General features: G+C 38.1%; 1 protein-coding gene across 3 annotated transcripts in view; it reads left to right on the plus strand.

The window, feature by feature from the left end:
- Positions 1–21,388, plus strand: part of alpha-Man-IIb (alpha-Mannosidase class II b) — a 71,142-nt gene that overhangs the window by 37,129 nt on the left and 12,625 nt on the right. For all 3 annotated transcript variants that reach the window (XM_034983301.2, XM_034983302.2, XM_069508964.1), the window contains exons 3-5: positions 15,351–15,418; positions 15,942–16,025; positions 20,627–20,719. In XM_034983301.2, coding sequence (XP_034839192.1) covers positions 15,351–15,418; positions 15,942–16,025; positions 20,627–20,719 — 245 coding nt within the window. The remainder of the gene's footprint in view (positions 1–15,350; positions 15,419–15,941; positions 16,026–20,626; positions 20,720–21,388) is intronic.

Raw genomic sequence — 21,388 nt, forward strand, 5'->3', positions numbered from 1 at the left:
ACAGACAGATTGTTTTAAGTTTAAATTGGCTTAGGTATAATTATGTTGTAGGTACTTATGTATGTACCTACCTACTCAAATCTAATAGGTACCTGAGTTTTGTAGGTAATTAAATTTTTGTTTGTTTATTTAATGTAGTATTTTATGTTATGTAAAATAGCTTACTTTATTATAAACATTAAATGGTTTAATGGTATAAAATTTAACTCCTTACGCGCCATTTTAACTTTATGTGTCAAATTTCATGTCAAAGGTACCACACTTTGAGGTGAAAGTTGACTCATAGAGTTAAAATGGTGCGTGAGGAGTCATTTTGTATAGACTATACCTAACTACCTACTTAAAACATCATCATGATCAACTCATAGCCGGCTCACCACGGAGCACAGGTTTCCTCTCAGTATGAGAAGAGTCTGGCCATAGTCCACTACGCTGGCCAACTGCGGATTGGCAGACACAACCTTACATACATACATTTTTATTATTAAAAGAACCTACTTCCTTGGATACAATATCAATAATATAAGTTAGTAAAAATGAATTGTTTATTTGCATTCTACACTACACTAGACAAGTACCTACATAAGAATGAATATTATTTACAACTTTTAATTTGATCATTTATTCAACAATTTAATTTACCTTGGTTTCCATATTCCAGTCAAAAAGAATGAAAATAGCTACTTACATCTTTTATTATTTAATAGAATGTTATAAGGACCTACCCAACTATCTACTATCATTTAAGAAAAAACATTGTCAAAGACTAAAATTCTAGAATGTTATACTTAAAGGAAAGTAGCTACCTAATAGGTACTTATATTTTTTATATAGAAATACTGAAGATAAAATAAACGAGAAAAAGAAGTATGCATTATTACTACATATAATAGCAAAAATATACTTACTAATAAGTAAAAGTAGGTAGGTACATTTATGTTAAAATATTTAGGAAATAGTAATGTAACAGGTTTCAAGGGCAATGTTATTAAGTACCTACCAATAATAATGATAAAGCATTTTTTATTTATGTTATTAATGAATGTACTGTACTAGTTATACCTATCTACTACCTAGGTAGGTAGGAACGATACCTAGGTACTTATTAAAACTCTATTAAGTATTTTTAAGTTCAGTAAATAAAGGGCTTTAATATTATTATTATTACGGCAAAGCAAAAAGGTAAGGATATGATTTTAGCAGTCTTTGTACCTAGATGTTTGTATTTAAGTACTTATGTTCCTAAACTACTGAGCCGATTTTGATAAATGTGGTCTCAATCGATTCGTTAGTACAATATTAAGTAGGTACCTATGCAATTAATTCTGTTTATTTGGCCATGCCAGTTTAATCAGTTAGGTAGGAACCTAGTTACAGTTTTATTTAATTAATTGCTATGTTTTAGTAAGTAAGTTTTCTGTTTCATCATAGGTTTAAACCGTGTAAATATTTGGTGAGTGTTTTTTGCAATTAAATCTATTCATTTCATACATTGGAGAGAGTTTTACTTAGTTGATTAGACCCCAGGGTAGCTATATTTAGGTACCTATCTACTTACCTATTTCTTAAGAGTAGGTACCTAGCTGTTTAACTTTTTACTTTATCTTGTTAAGTACCTACCTAATTGTAATTGTGAAAATAGCTCACCCATACATGCTGAGAATGGGAATGAGGAGTTCCCAGCTGCCGAAAGCCCCTGCCACATCCCAGAAGGGGAATTTGTGGACAATTACAGGCTATCTTTGCCACTGTTCCAGCAACTTGTCGACGAACTCACACCCATACTTGCAGTCAAGGCAGAGATCTACACGTATCTCTACAGAGTTCAAAGTATTGGTCTTATTATAAATACTATCTGTCCCGGCTGTACTAACTAAACGCTAAAATATTGGTCTTATATTATAGTAGGTAGGTACGTATTGATGAAAATAAGAAAAATTAGGATAGAATAGTCATGTCTGCCAAGAAAACCTAAGTATAGGGTACTTCCCGTTGACCTAAAATCATGAAATTTGGCAGGTAGGTAGGTCTTATACTACAAGTAAAGGAAAAAATCCAGAAACCATGAAATTTGTGGTTATGATTCTAGGTCAACGGGAAGTACCCTGTAGGTTTTGATTCCCTTTTCTTGATAGACACAACAGACATACAATGAAGTGATCCTGTAAGGGTTCCTTTTTAAGGTTCTGTACCTCAAAAGGAAAAACAGAATCCTTATAGGATTACTTTGTTGTCTGTCTGTCAAGAAACTTACAGGGTACTTCCCGTTGACCTAGAATCATAAAATTTGGCAGGTAGATAGGTCTTATAGCAAACATAAGGGGAACAATCTGAAAACCGTGAATTTGTGGTTACATCACACAAAAAAAATTGTGGTCATGAACAAATAGGTAATTAGTGTTAACAATTTTCAAAGTAAGATAACTATATCAAGTGGGGTATCATATGAAAGGGCTTCACTGGTGCATTCTAAAACAGATTTTTATGCATCAGTTTTTCATTTATCGTGCAAAATGTCGAAAAAATACTAGTACAAAACCCTCTGTGCGCGAGCCTGACTCGAACTTGGCCGGTTTTTTTTCTTTTGGAACCCTAAATAGTAGGTCTCTGAAAATTTTTTTGCTATGGTAATGAGTAGGTAAGTAGGATATCAAATGAAAGAGGAGAAAATTCTGTTCATAAAATAAAAAGTATGTAAATTACGATATTAAACATCTTTATTGTCTACAACTATTACAAATAATAAAAATATAGGATAAGCGACAGATGATTAGGAACCTACTAGCTACTCAGCCCCACCCGTTTGGTATTATTAGGTATTTCTTTGGGTTTTAGTTGGGTTTATCTGTTTACTTATGATAAACATATAAAAATTTTACCTACTTATAATATGCTAAAATGTTGAATGTGAATCACAGTCAATTTTAACACGGCACACAACTCATCACTGGTTTATCACATTGGAGGCAGACATCTTAACCACTACACTATCACCGCTCTTGATCAAAGATTACTAATTATGAACACATAGTAAATAATAAATTATTTGCCTACTTATATGCTATAAATAACTCAAAAAGTCTTAATGTGAGAAAACTTAACATTTGATTTTTGATTTATTTTTATAAAGAATGTTAGCAAGTTTATTATGGTGACTAATAATCCCCTTTTCTATCCAACTAAGCGTAAAGCTTGTGCTAGGAGTAGGTACGACAATAGTGCAATGGGTGGGGTTTGAACCGGCGACCTTTCGGATTTCAGTCCGCTCCTCGAACCGTTGAGCTATTGAGGCTCCGATAACACTCTGGGCTGTTCATAGTAAACCAAGTAGGGTTCTAGGGTTAAGGATAATGCCTTTACAACTTCTTCAGTGCCTGTTCTGCAATCTCCATTTGATATCCAAGCAATTTCAAGGCGTTGCTTCTCATAACTTTGTGCCCCCACGTTCCCCTCGTTGGCTTCTAGTAGGCCAGAGTGCTTATAGGCATTTCTCTGCCGGAGACTTCTTAATTTTATTAACGTATGGAAATTATGGAATAGATATCGAACTGAGAATTTTGTCTAATTTGTTATTGTAATTTGTTCTCGTAAAATTCGTAATTTGTCATTACTGACATTGACACCACTGTCACTTGTCACTTAATTGACACTTGAAACGTAGACTTACAGGAAAAAGCATAATCTAAGAGGAAAAACATAGGAAAAATAAGTCCACTAACGCCACCTATTGTCGAATAGCAGTAAACTCGACTATTCATTCGTTCAAAGCGTTTAGTTATTGCAAATGCATTATATAATAATAACGTTAGAATTCAATGTTTTAAGTATGAAAGGTAATTTTTATGATGAAATTAATAAGTTAACTTTTAAGTTGCATTGTTTTTGTGTCCGACATAATTCTTAAAAACAAAAAATATTGACTTTCACTAATGCTATTTGTATAATAAAACGCGATTCTAATGAAAAATTTTTAAGTCACCGGTCACCAGTAGGTCTTCATATGATGATACAATTTACGCAATTCGAATTCGGTTTTACCATTTATGACCAATCGCTTAGATTTGCCATGATGGTTAAAACTTACGCAATCGCACTTCTGAGGTGCGATTGTGTAAAAAGTTACCATGGAAATGGTATTCATTTCATGGCGTAAACAGACGATTTCAGTTGTCAAACGACAATTTCGAATTGTGTAAGGTGTTCATGATTGTTTAGTCATTACATGGTTATGAGATTGGTTTTTAGACCATTGAGTGAATGATTTGATAAGATTTGACAGCTAATTTCGATTGTGTAACTATTTTGAGGCCATTGCTTATGTCAAATAATAACTGTGACTCGAGACCTATGACAATGGTCTTAATATAGGTCATAATATAGGTTTTAAATATAATTATCTAACTTTTTTAAGCCAATTCCTACTTCACCGCGGTAAATTTTGTACCTTTTTACTCGACTACGGCAAAGCCGAAGGCTCAACAGTGCACAAATTAACACAGCTCTTTATCAAAAAGTGTTTTAAACAAAAATTGACGTTATTATTGCAATAAAAGGTACTTAATAATTCATTGCATACATAAGTACCTAGCTAAACTACAACTAGTGATAATAATTTAGTGATGCTAGATGCTAGAAAACCACTAGGTATCGACGCCTCTCAATCCGGCTGGTCACCCTGAGAGGTTAGACCAATAACCTTCAGTGTAAATACAGTTCATAGGTGTTTTGATTGACTAGGTAGGTACCGTATGTTAAATGGACACAGAAAACACCTGAAGGAGGCCTCACACCCTAGGGCCTAGGGTGTACTGCACAGCTAAACGGTATCTACCTAGGTATCTACTGGAAACAAATTAGCATTTAAGTAATTTGTTCACTGATTACCTTAGAAAAGAACTCGACTGATTACAGACAGATTGTTTTAAGTTTAAATTGGCTTAGGTATAATTATGTTGTAGGTACTTATGTATGTACCTACCTACTCAAATCTAATAGGTGAGTTTTGTAGGTAATTAAATTTTTGTTTGTTTATTTAATGTAGTATTTTATGTTATGTAAAATAGCTTACTTTATTATAAACATTAAATGGTTTAATGGTATAAAATTTAACTCCTTACGCGCCATTTTAACTTTATGTGTCAAATTTCATGTCAAAGGTACCATACTTTGAGGTGAAAGTTGACTCATAGAGTTAAAATGGTGCGTGAGGAGTCATTTTGTATACTATACCTAACTATACCTAACTACCTACTTAAAACATCATCATGATCAACTCATAGCCGGCTCACCACGGAGCACAGGTTTCCTCTCAGTATGAGAAGAGTCTGGCCATAGTCCACTACGCTGGCCAACTGCGGATTGGCAGACACAACCTTACATACCTACATTTTTATTATTAAAAGAACCTACTTCCTTGGATACAATATCAATAATATAAGTTAGTAAAAATGAATTGTTTATTTGCATTCTACACTACACTAGACAAGTACCTACATAAGAATGAATATTATTTACAACTTTTAATTTGATCATTTATTCAACAATTTAATTTACCTTGGTTTCCATATTCCAGTCAAAAAGAATGAAAATAGCTACTTACATCTTTTATTATTTAATAGAATGTTATAAGGACCTACCCAACTATCTACTATCATTTAAGAAAAAACATTGTCAAAGACTAAAATTCTAGAATGTTATACTTAAAGGAAAGTAGCTACCTAATAGGTACTTATATTTTTTATATAGAAATACTGAAGATAAAATAAACGAGAAAAAGAAGTATGCATTATTACTACATATAATAGCAAAAATATACTTACTAATAAGTAAAAGTAGGTAGGTACATTTATGTTAAAATATTTAGGAAATAGTAATGTAACAGGTTTCAAGGGCAATGTTATTAAGTACCTACCAATAATAATGATAAAGCATTTTTTATTTATGTTATTAATGAATGTACTGTACTAGTTATACCTATCTACTACCTAGGTAGGTAGGAACGATACCTAGGTACTTATTAAAACTCTATTAAGTATGTTTAAGTTCAGTAAATAAAGGGCTTTAATATTATTATTATTACGGCAAAGCAAAAAGGTAAGGATATGATTTTAGCAGTCTTTGTACCTAGATGTTTGTATTTAAGTACTTATGTTCCTAAACTACTGAGCCGATTTTGATAAATGTGGTCTCAATCGATTCGTTAGTACAATATTAAGTAGGTACCTATGCAATTAATTCTGTTTATTTGGCCATGCCAGTTTAATCAGTTAGGTAGGAACCTAGTTACAGTTTTATTTAATTAATTGCTATGTTTTAGTAAGTAAGTTTTCTGTTTCATCATAGGTTTAAACCGTGTAAATATTTGGTGAGTGTTTTTTGCAATTAAATCTATTCATTTCATACATTGGAGAGAGTTTTACTTAGTTGATTAGACCCCAGGGTAGCTATATTTAGGTACCTATCTACTTACCTATTTCTTAAGAGTAGGTACCTAGCTGTTTAACTTTTTACTTTATCTTGTTAAGTACCTACCTAATTGTAATTGTGAAAATAGCTCACCCATACATGCTGAGAATGGGAATGAGGAGTTCCCAGCTGCCGAAAGCCCCTGCCACATCCCAGAAGGGGAATTTGTGGACAATTACAGGCTATCTTTGCCACTGTTCCAGCAACTTGTCGACGAACTCACACCCATACTTGCAGTCAAGGCAGAGATCTACACGTATCTCTACAGAGTTCAAAGTATTGGTCTTATTATAAATACTATCTGTCCCGGCTGTACTAACTAAACGCTAAAATATTGGTCTTATATTATAGTAGGTAGGTACGTATTGATGAAAATAAGAAAAATTAGGATAGAATAGTCATGTCTGCCAAGAAAACCTAAGTATAGGGTACTTCCCGTTGACCTAAAATCATGAAATTTGGCAGGTAGGTAGGTCTTATACTACAAGTAAAGGAAAAAATCCAGAAACCATGAAATTTGTGGTTATGATTCTAGGTCAACGGGAAGTACCCTGTAGGTTTTGATTCCCTTTTCTTGATAGACACAACAGACATACAATGAAGTGATCCTGTAAGGGTTCCTTTTTAAGGTTCTGTACCTCAAAAGGAAAAACAGAATCCTTATAGGATTACTTTGTTGTCTGTCTGTCAAGAAACTTACAGGGTACTTCCCGTTGACCTATTAGAATCATAAAATTTGGCAGGTAGATAGGTCTTATAGCAAACATAAGGGGAACAATCTGAAAACCGTGAATTTGTGGTTACATCACACAAAAAAATTGTGGTCATGAACAAATAGGTAATTAGTGTTAACAATTTTCAAAGTAAGATAACTATATCAAGTGGGGTATCATATGAAAGGGCTTCACTGGTGCATTCTAAAACAGATTTTTATGCATCAGTTTTTCATTTATCGTGCAAAATGTCGAAAAAATACTAGTACAAAACCCTCGGTGCGCGAGCCTGACTCGAACTTGGCCGGTTTTTTTCTTTTGGAACCCTAAATAGTAGGTCTCTGAAAATTTTTTTGCTATGGTAATGAGTAGGTAAGTAGGATATCAAATGAAAGAGGAGAAAATTCTGTTCATAAAATAAAAAGTATGTAAATTACGATATTAAACATCTTTATTGTCTACAACTATTACAAATAATAAAAATATAGGATAAGCGACAGATGATTAGGAACCTACTAGCTACTCAGCCCCACCCGTTTGGTATTATTAGGTATTTCTTTGGGTTTTAGTTGGGTTTATCTGTTTACTTATGATAAACATAGGAAAATTTTACCTACTTATAATATGCTAAAATGTTGAATGTGAATCACAGTCAATTTTAACACGGCACACAACTCATCATCATCAACTCATCACTGGTTTATCACATTGGAGGCAGACATCTTAACCACTACACTATCACCGCTCTTGATCAAAGATTACTAATTATGAACACATAGTAAATAATAAATTATTTGCCTACTTATATGCTATAAATAACTCAAAGTCTTAATGTGAGAAAACTTAACATTTGATTTTTGATTTATTTTTATAAAGAATGTTAGCAAGTTTATTATGGTGACTAATAATCCCCTTTTCTTTCCAACTAAGCGTAAAGCTTGTGCTAGGAGTAGGTACGACAATAGTGCAATGGGTGGGGTTTGAACCGGCGACCTTTCGGATTTCAGTCCGCTCCTCGAACCGTTGAGTTATTGAGGCTCCGATAACACTCTGGGCTGTTCATAGTAAACCAAGTAGGGTTCTAGGGTTAAGGATAATGCCTTTACAACTTCTTCAGTGCCTGTTCTGCAATCTCCATTTGATATCCAAGCAATTTCAAGGCGTTGCTTCTCATAACTTTGTGCCCCCACGTTCCCCTCGTTGGCTTCTAGTAGGCCAGAGTGCTTATAGGCATTTCTCTGCCGGAGACTTCTTAATTTTATTAACGTATGGAAATTATGGAATAGATATCGAACTGAGAATTTTGTCTAATTTGTTATTGTAATTTGTTCTCGTAAAATTCGTAATTTGTCATTACTGACATTGACACCACTGTCACTTGTCACTTAATTGACACTTGAAACGTAGACTTACAGGAAAAAGCATAATCTAAGAGGAAAAACATAGGAAAAAATAAGTCCACTAACGCCACCTATTGTCGAATAGCAGTAAACTCGACTATTCATTCGTTCAAAGCGTTTAGTTATTGCAAATGCATTATATAATAATAACGTTAGAATTCAATGTTTTAAGTATGAAAGGTAATTTTTATGATGAAATTAATAAGTTAACTTTTAAGTTGCATTGTTTTTGTGTCCGACATAATTCTTAAAAACAAAAAATATTGACTTTCACTAATGCTATTTGTATAATAAAACGCGATTCTAATGAAAAATTTTTAAGTCACCGGTCACCAGTAGGTCTTCATATGATGATACAATTTACGCAATTCGAATTCGGTTTTACCATTTATGACCAATCGCTTAGATTTGCCATGATGGTTAAAACTTACGCAATCGCACTTCGAATCAGTATAAAGCCATGCCCTCACTAAAAACTGCCACGTCTAAAAATAGCATACAGTTTATTTTGGAGCTTATAAGACCTAGATTTCGAATTTATTCTTAGTTTTCCATTTAAAGAAGGGGATTTCTGAATATGTATTTAACAATAAAAAAACTACTGTTCCTGAGATAAAATAAAACTAACACATAAAAAGGTATTTGCTAATATTTTCTGTCAGGCGTTTATATATTAAAAAATTAAAAATATTGATTTTAAAACGTGGCCTTTGATTAATTCTAGACTATTATTAGAAGACTCCCCACTAGGTGGACGGACGACATCAGACGAGTCGCAGGGAGCCGCTGGATTCAGGCGGCGCAAGACCGTGGCGTGTGGAAGTCCCTACAAGAGACCTATGTGCAGCAGTGGACGCGTATCGGTTGATGATGATGAGACTATTATTTATCTAGTTTAGGATATTCAAAAATATGAATTTGCTGGACATGGTGAGGGCAGAAATGAACATCGTCCTTTATAGATTAGCGCTTGGCTGCAATCAGACCTAGTGGCAAGTGATGATGCAGCCTAAGATGGAGCGCGCTTGCCTAGCAGATACCTATTCACTCTTGACTTGAAGGCACCCATATTGTAATTGGAGGGGAAAACATATACTGGATAGGTGTTCCAAATCTTAGCGGTTCCAAATTAGAAATGAGGAGGCAAACCGCTTCGTACGTATCCGTGGAATTTCGACTACGTACGGGTGCAGACCTTGGCGATGCCTTGCGGTACGATAGTTGAAAGGTAAAGGAGGAACCAGGTCGAAAAGCTCTTCGGCACACTCTCCGACATGTATCCTGTAAAATAACGATAGACAGGCAACTTTGCGCCGATGCGCCGATGTTCCAAACTTTGAAGTTTAGAATTGACCAGCGCTTCGTCACCAATGAGTCTTCTAGCGCGACGGTCCAATGCATCACTGCACATGTAATACTTGCAGGCCTGTATAATGTAGCCTAAGAAGATTGCGCAGGAGATGCTTATTTACTTTTTACTGTATGATAACACTAGCTGATGCCCGCGACTTCGTCCGCGTGGAATTAGGTTTTTAAAAATCCCGTGGGAACTCTTTGATTTTCCGGGATAAAAAGTAGGCTATGTCATTCTCCAGGTCTTTATCTATACCCATGCAAAAAATCACGTCAATCCGTTGCACCGTTGTGACGTGATTGAAGGACAAACCTACAAACAAACACAGTTTCGCATTTATAATAAGGGTACTGATTATGCGTGCGACTTCGCCCGTAAACTTTTGCTACAAAAACAAAACCATTTTTCATGTACAGTTTTATCGGCGCAAGTGTGGACTAATTATTGCTAACGGCTTGAACCATTAACGCTGAAGGTGTTAGCCAAATTGGTGCGGTTAGGTCGCGGGTTAGCTAACGAATGTTCTCCTCACGTGCACTGTGTGGACCACTGATATGATGTGGACACTGGACACGGTGGCCAGGTTCCCAAAGGAGACCTCGGAAGTCGGAACCTTCCAATATGCGCTGAGAAAAGATCTAAACATGCTGAAAAACATTCGTGAAGCCACCCACGCGCATTTTCTTTAAAGAATTCCCGTGGGACAAACCAAACACTCGTTATCTATCGATAACTATCGACTGCTATCTCATCTAGTGGTAAGTGATAATGCAGTCTAAGATTTATTCCTTATTATCTAAAAATACAATATCACAATAGAAAACTCATTGAATTTTCTATTGTAAGACCTATGACAAGATTAGAAATCGAAAGACGAATTCAAAGAGACTAATAACTTCATTTCAATACTAATTGATCTCTTGAGACCTTGCGTAGCGACTTAACGTTCCGGTACGATGCTGAGTACTTGTAGAAACCGAAGGAATAGGTATGGGTTTAATAAAAGTGCCATACCTCTGCCAATTTAGGTCGCTTAAAACTTAGACTGAGATATTACCATCAATATCAAGATCAACTTATCGCCGCCTTAATACAGAGCACGGGTCTCCTCTCAGAGTGAGAAGGGCTTTGGCCATAGTCTACCACGCTGGCATGTGCGGATTGGTAGACTTCATACACCTTTGAGAACATTATGGAGAACTCTCAGGCATGCATGTTTCCTCACGATGTTTTCCTTCACCGTTAAAGCAAGTGATACTCCGAAAAGTTAGAGGTGCGTGCCCGGGATCGAACCCCCGACCTCCGATTAGGAGGCGGACGTCCTTACCTACGGCTATCACAGCTTTTTGAGATATTATTATATATAAGTTAAATAAATTTAAAGTAACTATATAAATTTAAATAAAATATATGAATTGTACTGCCGAGCCCTTGATACATAATAAATGAATTTCAAGGCCTTGGGAACTTAATACGATTGGCTCAAATTAAATTACAGAGCGCTTGCATTTATAACAGAATAATAAAACAATTTGACGATACTAACTAATAACTAAATTTACTGCGCGATTTCTAACCGAGTTCAAAAATAGGAGGTTATATATCAATTTTACCTCTTTAGGGGTGGAATTATCAAAAATCCTTTCTTAGCGGATGTCTACGTCATAATAGCTATCTGCATGCCAAACAGCCCGATCCGTCCAGTAGTTTGAACTATACGTTGTTAGATCAGTCAGTTAGGTAGTCACCTTTTACTTTTATACCTTTCGCACTAAAAGCCAGTGCGTGCCAGACCTTCGATATTTTATTAAAGCTCTGTTATGCATGACGTGATATCTAATACTATTTCGAAGAAAAAAAATTTGACTTTATACTTTGACGTAAGATGTTTTACACCTTTATTACCTGTTATCTCCCAAAGACACCTGCATGATCCAAACTTCATAGTTCTTGATCGTTCCTCCCTGTGTTGGAGACAATACGCAGAGAAAATTTCTGCTTGTTTAAAATAACGAAGGTCTGCCACGCGCTGGCTCTCTATCTTTGACTTTGTCCGCGTGGACTACACAAATTTCAAAACCCTGTTTCACCCCCTTAGGGGTTGAATTTTCAAAAATCCTTTCTTAGCGGATGCCTGCGTCAAATAGCTAGCTATCTGCATACCAAACTTCAGCCGGATCCGTCCAGTAGTTTGAGCTGTACGTTGATAGATCAGTCAGTCTTTTATATATTTAGGTAAAGATTGGTAAGAAAAGGGTGTGAATACCTTAAAATATAGTTGCCATCAGAATCAGTACCAATATGCAACTATCAGTCATCTCTCAGCTCCAGCATCACGTATAACGAACCGTTATTAAATCTTTTGTGTGACTCCAGCGGAAAACTCTTTTTAATCAACGTTTGAATACCAACGTAAATTGAAATGAAACAAAGCCACGCGCATTACAGCTGCCTTCAAAAAGCACTGATCCAAGGAAGCAAGGAGACTGATCCACTGCCATGACAGACACGTAACTTTCTCCTCTGTCATAGTCACGTCCTGTTGACCGAATTCGGCCAAAGCGGCTTATCTCAATCATCGTCATCATCATCATCAACCAATAGACGTCCACTGCTGGACATAGGTCTCTTGTAGGGACTTCCACACGCCACGGTCTTGCGCCGCCACCATCCAGCGGCTCCCTGCGACTCGTCTGATGTCGTCCGTCCACCTAGTGGGGGGTCTTCCAACGCTGCGTCTTCCGGTGCGAGGTCGCCATTCCAGCACCTTGGGACCCCAACGTCTATCGGTTGTATGTGAACTATGTGCCCTGCCCATTGCCACTTATCCCACTTATGCCATTATCTCAATAGAGATTAACAATTTACAATCGTAATAAACAATGTAAATTATTCATAGAAACACTATTAATTACTAATTCGCTTGGCGGCACGGGTTTGTCGGTAAGGTGGTAACTAACCATGGCTGAAGCCTCCTACCAGACCAGACCAGAAATTCTAAAATTCCAAAACCCTGCCAAGAATGAGCCCGGGACCACCCACTAATAATACCACAATGATTACCACTGCGCCAGGGAGGTCTTGGATAGTTTTCGATTCAGGACCAAACGGAGAGTTTCCTCAGTCTGTTGCACCTGCCAAACATTGATGGGGTAGGGTGTCTGGCAAGAACGCTTTGTCAACTCCTAGGCGTGCTAGTTGATGGCTCTGTAACGTTACTGTATTGTCACTGTACAATTTCCGGTCCTGCGAAATATTGTAAAGTCAATGAAAATTGAAAAGTTGATGAAAATACTGTTTTTTATGATTATTATCTTTTATACCGGAGACAGTTTTCATTTTGATTACAATATATCTTTTAATTGGAAAAAAAAACCGACCAAGTGCGAGTCAGGCTCGCGCACCGAGGCGAGGGTTCCGTACTACAGTTGTATTTTTTCGACATGATAAATCAAAAATTATTATTTATGCATAAAAATAAATAAAAATCTGATTTAAAATGCACAAGTATGCCCTTTCATATTATGATACCCCTAGAATAATAAGAGGGGGATTCCAACATCAATGATGATACCCCACTTGATGATGACCGTTCCTCCCTGTGATGGGGACAATATGCAGAGAAATTTTCAGCTTTTATAAAATAACGGTGTTCTTGCACGCGCTGGCTCTTAGTCCATCACGTCGACCCGTCGCGTCGCTCCATTGTGGTGGGATTGAAGGACATGCCAATAAAACACTTTTGCATTTATTTATTTTTTATGCGTTAGAATTCAATAAAATTTCGCTGCACATGAAAAATCCGCAATTCAATCCGAATTTTCTGTTTTGATCCCTTTTTGCACAGTTTTGAAAGGCGCGTTTGCATTCAAAAACCTTTTTTTTTAAATAGACGAAGCGAGCAAACGAGCAGGCGGGTCATCTGATGTTAAGTGATTACCGCCGCCCATGAACATTTGCAGCACCAGAGAAGCCGCCGATGCGTTGCCGGCCTTTTAGGATTTGTTGGTCCGCCCCTTGAATAACCCCATGTGTTGTGTGTCCCCCATCTAGTGGGAACACCGCCGATGGGAGTTGGTTCCACAGTTTGCACGTGCGTGGAAAGAAGGATCTGGCGCAGCGGACGGTCGAAGTGCACCAGACACCCAGATGGACCCTATTTCAAGAGATATTTTAAGCTATGTGATTTTGATCCATGCATTTAGCAAGTAGTAATTCTAGGTACCTACTAGTAAGTACATTCTTAAATTAAAAAATCGTCGTGGACTTTTTATTATTTTATTCAGGCCCAAATGGTCTAAGTTCCGAGATTATTACCGTATCTTCTACTAAAACAGTTTAAAATATCAAAACTGACTGAACTCACTCCGAGCGGGACAGATAGTCGATGTGTGAGCGGGAAAGTATTCGAGGCCGAGCGCCGCGCGCGCACTGTCCGTTACTGTACTAGATTTTTGTTAGAATTTCAATATTGATACCTTGATACCATGTCTTACAATTTCTACTCATATTGTAAATGCGAAAGTGTGTTTGTTCCCGGAAAATAAAAGAGTTCCTACGAGATTTTTTAAACCTAAATCCACGCGTACGAAGTCGCGGGCATCAGCTACCATATATTCCATATCACGATTAAATAACAGATGAGGGTAGGTAGATATTTCTAATACCGTATCTCCTACAAACAGCTAACTGAACTTGTTCCGAGCGGGACAGATAGTCGATGTGTGAGCGGGAAAGTATTCGAGTCGGCGCGCGCGCATTGTCCCTTATATTACTAGATTTATGTCAAAATTTCTGTAATGATACCTAAAACCATTTCCGGTACCCGGCGTGTGCTACTACGCTAAAAAGAATGTGCCTAATGCATTGCTTTAGTAGTCCAAAACCATCTTCGCATTATTGCCTTTCTAATGATACTGGTTTGGGGCACATCGGTTGGATGGTTTTAAAGTCTATAACGAACATATGTAAAACTTATTTGTGTTTTATATATAAGACTAGACTAGATCATGCCCGCGACTTCGTCCGCATGGATTTAGGTTTTTAAAAATCCCCTGGGAACTCTTCCATGGTGATTTGGGTATAATTGGTCAATAATAAGCTTATTCTAAGAAACTATGATAGACTAAGTAAGACGTCCGCCCCCTCTGGAGATCGGGGGTTCGATCCCGAGCACGTACCTCTAACTTTTCGGAGTTAGGTATGTGCGTTTTAAGTAATTCAATACCACTTGCTTGAACGGTGAAGGAAACCATCGTGAGGAAACCTGCACATCTGAGAGTTTTTCTCAAAGGTGTGCGATGTTTGCCGAGCTGCATTGTGGTAGACCATGGCCAAACCCCTTCTCATTCTGAGAAGAGACTCGTGCTGGGTTGATCATGATGATACTTGTTCTAAATGCTATCTTTTTTGTTGCAGGTAATATAATGAGAGAAGTTGATGACGCTAAGACGCAATACTACCGCATGTCACCGCGTCAAGACAAAGTAAGATATTATTATAATTTAAAAACAGGCCAAGTGCGAGTCAGGCTCACGCACTGAATTTAAAAAAAATACTTTCTTAGCGGATGCCTACGTCATAATAGCTATCTGCATGCCAAATTTTAGCCCGATCCATCCAGTGGTTTGAGGTGTGCGTTGATAGATCAGTCAGTCAGTCACCTTTTCCTTTTATATAGTACTAGCTTATGCTCGCGACTTCGTCCGCGTGGACTACACAAATTTCAAATCTCTATTTTCGATATTTTCAAAAATTCTTTCTTAGCGGATGCTTATATCATAATGGCTATCTGCATGCCAAATTTCAGCCCGATCGGTCCAGTAGTTTGAGCTGTGTGTTGATAGATCAGTCAGTCAGTCAGTCAGTCACCTTTTCCTTTTATATATTTAGATTTAGATTGTTACAAATTCTACTGTCCATAATCTCTAAACTAGGTATTTTATAAAATAATAGATCTAAAATAATATAGGTGTCATTCCTTTTAAAGGCTTCTTTTTTTGCCCACAGGAGCACGTCGAGCAATGCCCAGTGATTCGAGAGAACGGCGCGGACATCGACACCAAGACCATTTACCCCTCCTTTGACTTTCAGGTGTTTTATAAAATTCCAAACCCCTGCTGGGAAGTGCACCCGGGACCTCCCACTAATAAGACAACAGCGCTTATACCACAGCGCCAAGAAGGTCATCAAATAATGCTTTTTAGGGCTCCGTAGGTTTTCTTAAAAGGAAATTAGGAACCCTTATAGAATCACTTCGTTGTCTGTCTGTCTGCCTGTCTATCGTGTCTGTCGATTCGGGTGTAATCAAAACTTAGTACTTGTAAATTAGAACAGATATTCGGGGACAAAAAAGCTGTGATAGGTTAGGACGTCCGCCTTCTAGTCGGAGATCGGGGGTTCGATCCCCGGGTACGCACCTCCAACTATTCGGACTAACCCCTAACTACTCAAGTTCCATGTGTCAACTGCAGTGCAACTTGTTACACCTCTTCTGACAGCAATACAATTCAATTTGAGCTTCCGCAAGTCGCAGAACTAGTTAGGAGGGCCAACTTTCTCCTGACATCCTGTTCCGTTTCTATCAGGTACAAAGGATATTTGCTACCGTTGTATCGTGACTAAGCTCACACAAGTCTAAACTAAGGCTACAAGTCATTGATGTGCAATAGTAGGAACTCACTTGTATAATCAATTAATCACTTGCCCAGCTGCATAATTGAGACGCGAGAACTTGAAACGGTTTCGATTTTGACTGCATGGATCCGAGTTTCATTTAGTAATGCCACCCCTTGCCTCCAACGAGCCTAATTAGTCCGTCGCTGGATTATTGGAAAGAGACAGGGCCGGTATAGCCGGTTAAGGCCGGTTGAACTTGTTGAATCTCCTATCCAATATAATATCTTCTGGGAGCACTTGACCGATAATTAAAAAAAAAAAAAAACCTTTTTTTATAACACAACTAGCTGACGCCCGCGACTTCGTTCGCGTGGAATTAGGTTTTTTAAAAATTCCGTGGGAACTCTTTGATTTTCCGGGATAAAAAGTATGCCTATGTCCGTCCCCGGGATATAAGCTAACTCTGTACCAAATTTCATCAAAATCGGTTGAACGGTTGGGCCGTGAAAAGCTAGCAGACAGACAGACAGACACACACACTTTCGCATTTATAATATTAGTATGGATTGCTTAATTATTAACTTCACGCTGTACGGAGGGCGATTAATGACGTCACAAGGCGTACACGACATTTTTTTAAAAATAATAGTACATTACAGTCCGGGCCTGACATAAAGCGATTCAAAAAGTCTTTACTTAGTAGTAGGTACCTCCAATATCAATTTATAACCGACAGTTTCTATATCCCATCAGTTTTGGTGGTCAGGTTCCCTGCAGCATCACGATTCAGGAGTTAGAATCCAACTTTTAGTAGGACAATTGTCGCAAAGTTTCTTTATCGATTAAAAAAATTACTCAAATCGGTTCAGAAATTTTGGAGATTTCGGTTTACATAGGTAAAAAACAGGACTCCTCCATTTTTTAAAGTCGGTTAAAAAGTAGCCTTTGTTACTCCCCGGTTAATTCTCTACTTGTCTGTGAAAGTCCTGTCAAAAAAGGTTCAGCCATTTCGAAGATTAGCTCGTTCAAACAGACAGAGAGATAAAAATTAAAAAAAAAATGTGATTCAGTAATAGTACAGTTCAAATAACCATGAGCTTAATATGAGGTAGTTATTTCGATATTACACTTCAATTTTATTTATTAGTATAGATATAGTTCAGTGTTTACAGTGGTGATAAAAAAATTACATTCTAATCCAACAAACAGTTTACCCAATATTACTATTGGTTTGGCAACGAATAGCAATATTGGGTATACCGGGGTGTCAAAGCGCCTACATACGTGGGGGTGGCGAGACCAGCAGCTGATCTGGCTCGTCATTCCATTAAAATTGGTCACCACAGAGTGGACCGTCATACACGGAACTTTAAGCAGCTTCCGCAAGACTACCTTACGATGTAGGCACGGACTCCCGAAAGTATCATGTGAATACCTCTATATATATTACAAAATAGAAAAAACTGTCATAGCGCGATTTAGAAATTTGTTACGTTTTTATGTTTAAAATATTATTTTCATTTACCAAAAGAACATTTTATGTCGCTTCTGCTTATTATGAATACGCATATTATGAATACTATTTTGAATACTGGGATTTTAAGTGAATACAACAACGTGGTCATAAATTAAAACTAAAATATCTACTTCCTCGACGTCAAGATAGTAATTAGCGACATCTGTGCATGATTCAATGCATTATTGGTTTATATCAATGAAGGAAAATGAAATATTCACTTTTTAAAAAGTTAGTAAAAATAAAAATAAACTTTAAAAAAAATTAAAAAAAAGCTGTGGTAGCCTAATGGTTAGCACGTCTGCCTTCCAATCGGAGGTCGGGGGTTCGAACTCGGGCACGCACTGCTAACTTTTCGGAGTTATGTGCATTTTTAAGTAATTAAAATATCACGGAAAACATCGGAGGAAACTGCATGCCTGAGAGTTCTCCATAATGTTCTCAAAGGTGTGTGAAGTCTGCCAATCCGCACTTGGCCAGCGTGACTATGTCTAAACCCCTTCTCACTCTGAGAGGTGCTCTGTAGTGGGCCGGCGATGGGTTGATCATGATGATGATGAAACTTAAAAAAGATAAAATTAATATGATCCGTGTTCAATATATTATCGTATTGCCACCATGCTGGGAGGGTACAAGAATGTAATGTCATGTGGCTTTTAAATTCTTTCTTAAGCTTTCAGTAGGTATGTATGAAGGTAGATAGTTAACTATTGCACAGCATTATTAATATCGGATATTAAAAATCTAGATTATTTTCTCCTAAAATGGTTAAGACTCTAATTAAACCCCCCGAAATGAATTCCTGGCTACGGCCCATGCAAGTTATTTATTATATATTATAGTTATTACCCAATAGTTCAAGCTACTGAATTTAGAAACGACATTTTCCGCGTTTTTTTTAAAGAATACTAGCTTATGCTCTCGATTTCGTCCGCGTGGACTACACAAATTTCAAATCCCTATTTCACCCCCTTAGGAGTTGAATTTTCAAAAATCCTTTTTTAGCGGAAGCCTACGTCATATTAGCTATCTGCATGCCCAGCCCGTTCCGTCCAGTAGTTTGAGCTGTGCGTTGATAGGTCAGTCAGTCAGTCACCGTATATATTTAGAAGATACTTGTAAAATCTCGCTTGTACGTACTATGTAGGTACTATAATTCCCGCTTTCTAATACGCGTGGCCGCCATTTAAGGAACATCAGCACTAGATTGAAGTTTCGAGATGACGGTATATTAATATACGTCAAATGACGTCATTTTGACGGCATATTTCGATGCTAATGAGAAATGGTTCTGGTAAATGGACTTATAGGTACCTACATTTTAATATTGTAAAAATTTAGGATTTTAAATTAAAAAATTAAAAAAATACAGATTGTAATGCTTCGTTTATTAGACTTTTTTTTGTATATTTTGAAGAGTTAAAACTTAAATCTATAAATAAACTATTAAGTTTTTAGAGTTCTGTACCTCAAAAGGAACTCTTATAGGATCACTTTGTTGTCTGTCTGTCTGTCCGTCGTGTCTAACAAGAAAACCTATAGGGTACATCCCGTTGACCTAGAAATATGAAGTTTGGCAGGTAGGTAGGTCTTATAGCACAAGTAAAGAAATAAATCGGCTGAACGGATATGGATGAAATTTGGAATGGAGATAGATTATACCCTGGATTAACATATAGGCTTCTTTTTATCCCGGAAAATCAAGGAGTTCGCGCGGGATTTTCGCGGGAGTTCGTATTTAGGATATATTATAGCTTCCAAGATAGATATTTGTGTGTTATACAAATGGCAATCGGGGAGGGAACCCCCCACACATCCGCACATCCCCAGCGCTACACTCATACCTACCCCGATTGCCGTCTCGACCAGTTACCTACTATACCTACCACGAGCCACCCCTCAGTGTGTGTATCTGTGTAATTACCGGCCCACTACTGAGCACTGAGGGTCTACTCCTCTCAGAGTGAGAAGTTAGGCCATAGTCTACTACGCTGGCCAAGTGCGGATTGGCAGATGTCCCACACCTTTGAAAACATTATGGAGAACTTTCAGGCATGCAGGTTTCCTCACGAAGTTTTCCGTCACCGTTAAAGCAAGTGATATTTTTATTACTTAAAATGCACATAACTCCGAAAAGTCATAGGTGCGTGCCCGGGATCGGAACCTCCAATTAGGAGGCGGACGTCCTAACCACTAGGCTATCACAGCTTTTGTTGCAGGATTTATTCAATGTTATAATAGTAAAATAGTTATTTATTTACAGTAGTTAATAGCTCAACGGTTTGCGAAGCTGAAGTGGCAATGGGCAGGGCACATAGTTCGTAAAACTGATAGACGTTGGTGTCCCAAGGTGCTGGAATGGCGACCTCGCACCGGAAGACGCAGCGTTGGAAGACCCCCCACAAGGTGGACGTACGATATCAGACGCAGGGAGCCGCTGGATTCAGCCGGCGCAAGACCGTGTGGAAGTCCCTACAAGAGACCTATGTCCAGCTGTGGACATCTATCGGTTGATGATGATGATGTTGATGACAGTAGTTAATCATTTATTCGTTTACAGCCGAGCTGGTTGCGGACGAAAGAGTTCTGGGACAAATCATTCGAAGATCGCTACGAGAAGCTCAAGAACGATTCCAGACGACCGCGCCTCAAGGTCAGTCGATGTAGTCTAAAAACCGGCCAAGTGCGAGTCAGACTAGTGCACCGAGGCACGCTACGAGAAGCTCAAGGACGACTCCAGACAACCGCGCCTCAAGGTCAGTCGATGTAGTCTAAAAACCGGCCAAGTGCGAGTCAGACTAGTGCACCGAGGCACGCTACGAGAAGCTCAAGGACGACTCCAGACGACCGCGCCTCAAGGTCAGTCGATGTAGTCTAAAAACCGGCCAAGTGCGAGTCAGACTAGTGCACCGAGGCACGCTACGAGAAGCTCAAGGACGACTCCAGACGACCGCGCCTCAAGGTCAGTCGATGTAGTCTAAAAACCGGCCAAGTGCGAGTCAGACTAGTGCACCGAGGCACGCTACGAGAAGCTCAAGGACGACTCCAGACAACCGCGCCTCAAGGTCAGTCGATGTAGTCTAAAAACCGGCCAAGTGCGAGTCAGACTAGTGCACCGAGGCACGCTACGAGAAGCTCAAGGACGACTCCAGACGACCGCGCCTCAAGGTCAGTCGATGTAGTCTAAAAACCGGCCAAGTGCGAGTCAGACTAGTGCACCGAGGCACGCTACGAGAAGCTCAAGGACGACTCCAGACAACCGCGCCTCAAGGTCAGTCGATGTAGTCTAAAAACCGGCCAAGTGCGAGTCAGACTAGTGCAC

The sequence above is a fragment of the Maniola hyperantus genome, chromosome Z, assembly GCF_902806685.2.
Source record: "Maniola hyperantus chromosome Z, iAphHyp1.2, whole genome shotgun sequence".
Lineage (NCBI taxonomy): Eukaryota > Metazoa > Arthropoda > Insecta > Lepidoptera > Nymphalidae > Maniola > Maniola hyperantus.